The 2,141-nt window shown below is 40.6% G+C and overlaps 1 protein-coding gene across 1 annotated transcript; it reads right to left on the bottom strand.

The window, feature by feature from the left end:
- Positions 1–309: 309 nt before the first annotated feature.
- On the bottom strand, positions 310–917 carry LOC100963702 (protein S100-A10). Its single transcript, XM_012813251.2, has one exon. The coding sequence runs from the start codon at positions 854–856 to the stop codon at positions 563–565; it is 294 nt and encodes a 97-aa protein (XP_012668705.1). The 5' UTR covers positions 857–917; the 3' UTR covers positions 310–562.
- Between the last annotated feature and the right edge of the window lie 1,224 nt (positions 918–2,141).

Genomic DNA, 2,141 nt, shown 5'->3' with positions numbered 1-2,141 from the left:
TGTACGTGGCTGGCGCCTTAGCCGGTTGAGCTATAGGCGCAGAGCCTTATTTTATTTTCTTGTTTCATTTTATTTTATTTGTTTTTTGAGGCAGTGTCTCAGTCACTTTGGGTACGTCCCTGGATTGTTACGTAACAACATGGGAATACCTTGGCTTTCACCATACCCAAGGCAAAGCATCTGCCTGCTCTTAGTTAAAAAAAGAAAAATAAGTATTTATGATACATAAAACACTAGATCTGTATTAGAATCCCTAATATTTCCTGTCATCAAAGTGTAATAGTTTTTTTGTTTTTTTGTTTTTTTTAATTTGGAACTAAAAAAAGGATTATGTTTATTGAGGGCAAAGGGATGCAAACAATGTAAAAAACAAAAGCTCATCTGGCATTTAATTAACTTTTTCTTCTCTGCTTGACAAATGGGAGTTGGATTTTATTTGCATATATTCTAAGGATCCTGATCTGCTCATGAAATCCTTAGCCAGGGAGAAGCTGTGGGGCAGATGTCTGACGCAATCCTTTGAGAGAACACTTTTCAGGGCAGAGTAAGTGCTCGGTTCTGCCTACTTCTTGCCCTTCTGCTTCATGTGTACTACGAAGTAGTCGTTGCACGCGATGGTGAGGCCCGCAATTAGGGAAAAGAAGCTCTGGAAGCCCACTTTGCCATCTCGGCACTGGTCCAGGTCCTTCATTATTTTGTCTAAGGCCAGAGGGTCTTTTTGATTTTCCAAAAATCCTGGGAACTCCTTCTCCATGAGCACTCTGAGGTCCTCCTTTGTTAAGTAGCCTTTATCCCCGGCAAATTTGTGAAATGTGAACATCATGGTTTCCATGGCGTGCTCCATCTGAGATGGCATTTTGGTGAGGTCTACTGAAGTCTGGGCCGAGAGGCGCGGCGGACGCTAGCAGGCTGGGGAGTGGGGCGGGGAACCAAAGTGTAATAGTTTTAAGTACTGAGCTGTAATTGACTTCGCACTAGACATTATTCAGTACACTTCCCTAGCAGTGATGCTATACAAATAATAACGCTTACAGAATCAGAAACTCTGGGAATGAGGCCCAGCAATCTGCCTTTTACAAACCATCCTGACTCTGCTTCTCATTGTTTTCCATCCATATTTTACCAAGTTTTAGCTCTATTAGAAATTTCAAACTGTCTTTAAAGGGCATTCTTGGATATTTTGTGGGTTTTTGGCATCCTATGAAGCTTCCCTTATATTGCAGGCCTGTGTTTAGAATGAGAAGGCACAGCCCATGTTTGCTCTGCTTTATTTGAAGTCAAGAAAAAAAAAAGCGAGGACATTTTCTTGCCCTTTAATAATTGTAAGTCAAAACCTTTTCACCACCCAGGTGGCCATCCAAAATATATTTATTTCTTCCTTCTTCAGTACCCAGGGAGGCTTCTAGTACTCTCATTCATTCAGCAAATATTTCTTACAGGATAAACAGTGTGATAAATGTAGCACATTTTCCTTTACACTGGTATTTTGAAATCAGTACTCAGCATTTATTGACTCTTCTGAGCCTTTCTAGAAAGAAGCTTATTTAAGGAGGAATTGTATATATCTCCACAGCAAGACACATACATGTGTATTAAACACTCATTTTCAATGTTTTTTTTATTCAGTAGTCTGAGTCATTAAAGGCTTAACAGACAGCTGTACTGATACTCAGGTTAGGAAGTGTGGTTAGGGGAGGACCTTACCAATTAGAAAGTACAAGTTCCAAAGGAATCAGTAGCTAGAGTGTGGGGATTAGATCAAGGAAGAAGTGGAAGACAGAGGTTAGGAATTAAGAGTGTATCGAGGCTCATCAAATGGTAAATTGGGAGACACAGTAGAAGGAGTGGGAGCCCTTGATTCAGATATACATGGACTTGAATCCTGACTCTGCCACTTCTAGCTGCATTAACCTTGGGCAGGTCAGTTAACCTCCCTGCCTGCTTCCTCCTCCCTTTTGTAAATGGGAGATGGTAATAGAAGCTAGTTTATAAAGTCATGATAAGGATTACATGATATAATCTATGTCAAGCCTTTAGCACTGTGTCTGCCATTGAGCAGGGACTCAGTAAATGATAACATTTATTGTCTACCAGGAAGTAACCAAGACTCATCCACTACTCCAACTAGATTGACACCACTG

Source organism: Otolemur garnettii, unplaced genomic scaffold, assembly GCF_000181295.1.
Source record: "Otolemur garnettii isolate 467f Iridium unplaced genomic scaffold, OtoGar3 scaffold00252, whole genome shotgun sequence".
Lineage (NCBI taxonomy): Eukaryota > Metazoa > Chordata > Mammalia > Primates > Galagidae > Otolemur > Otolemur garnettii.
Note: the sequence above shows the minus strand (reverse complement) of the source record. Positions and strands in the feature narration are given on the sequence as shown.

Bases quoted from the DNA above. Each gene is read 5' to 3' on its own strand.
- LOC100963702 (XM_012813251.2), bottom strand. From the start codon at position 856: ATGCCATCTCAGATGGAGCACGCCATGGAAACCATGATGTTCACATTT.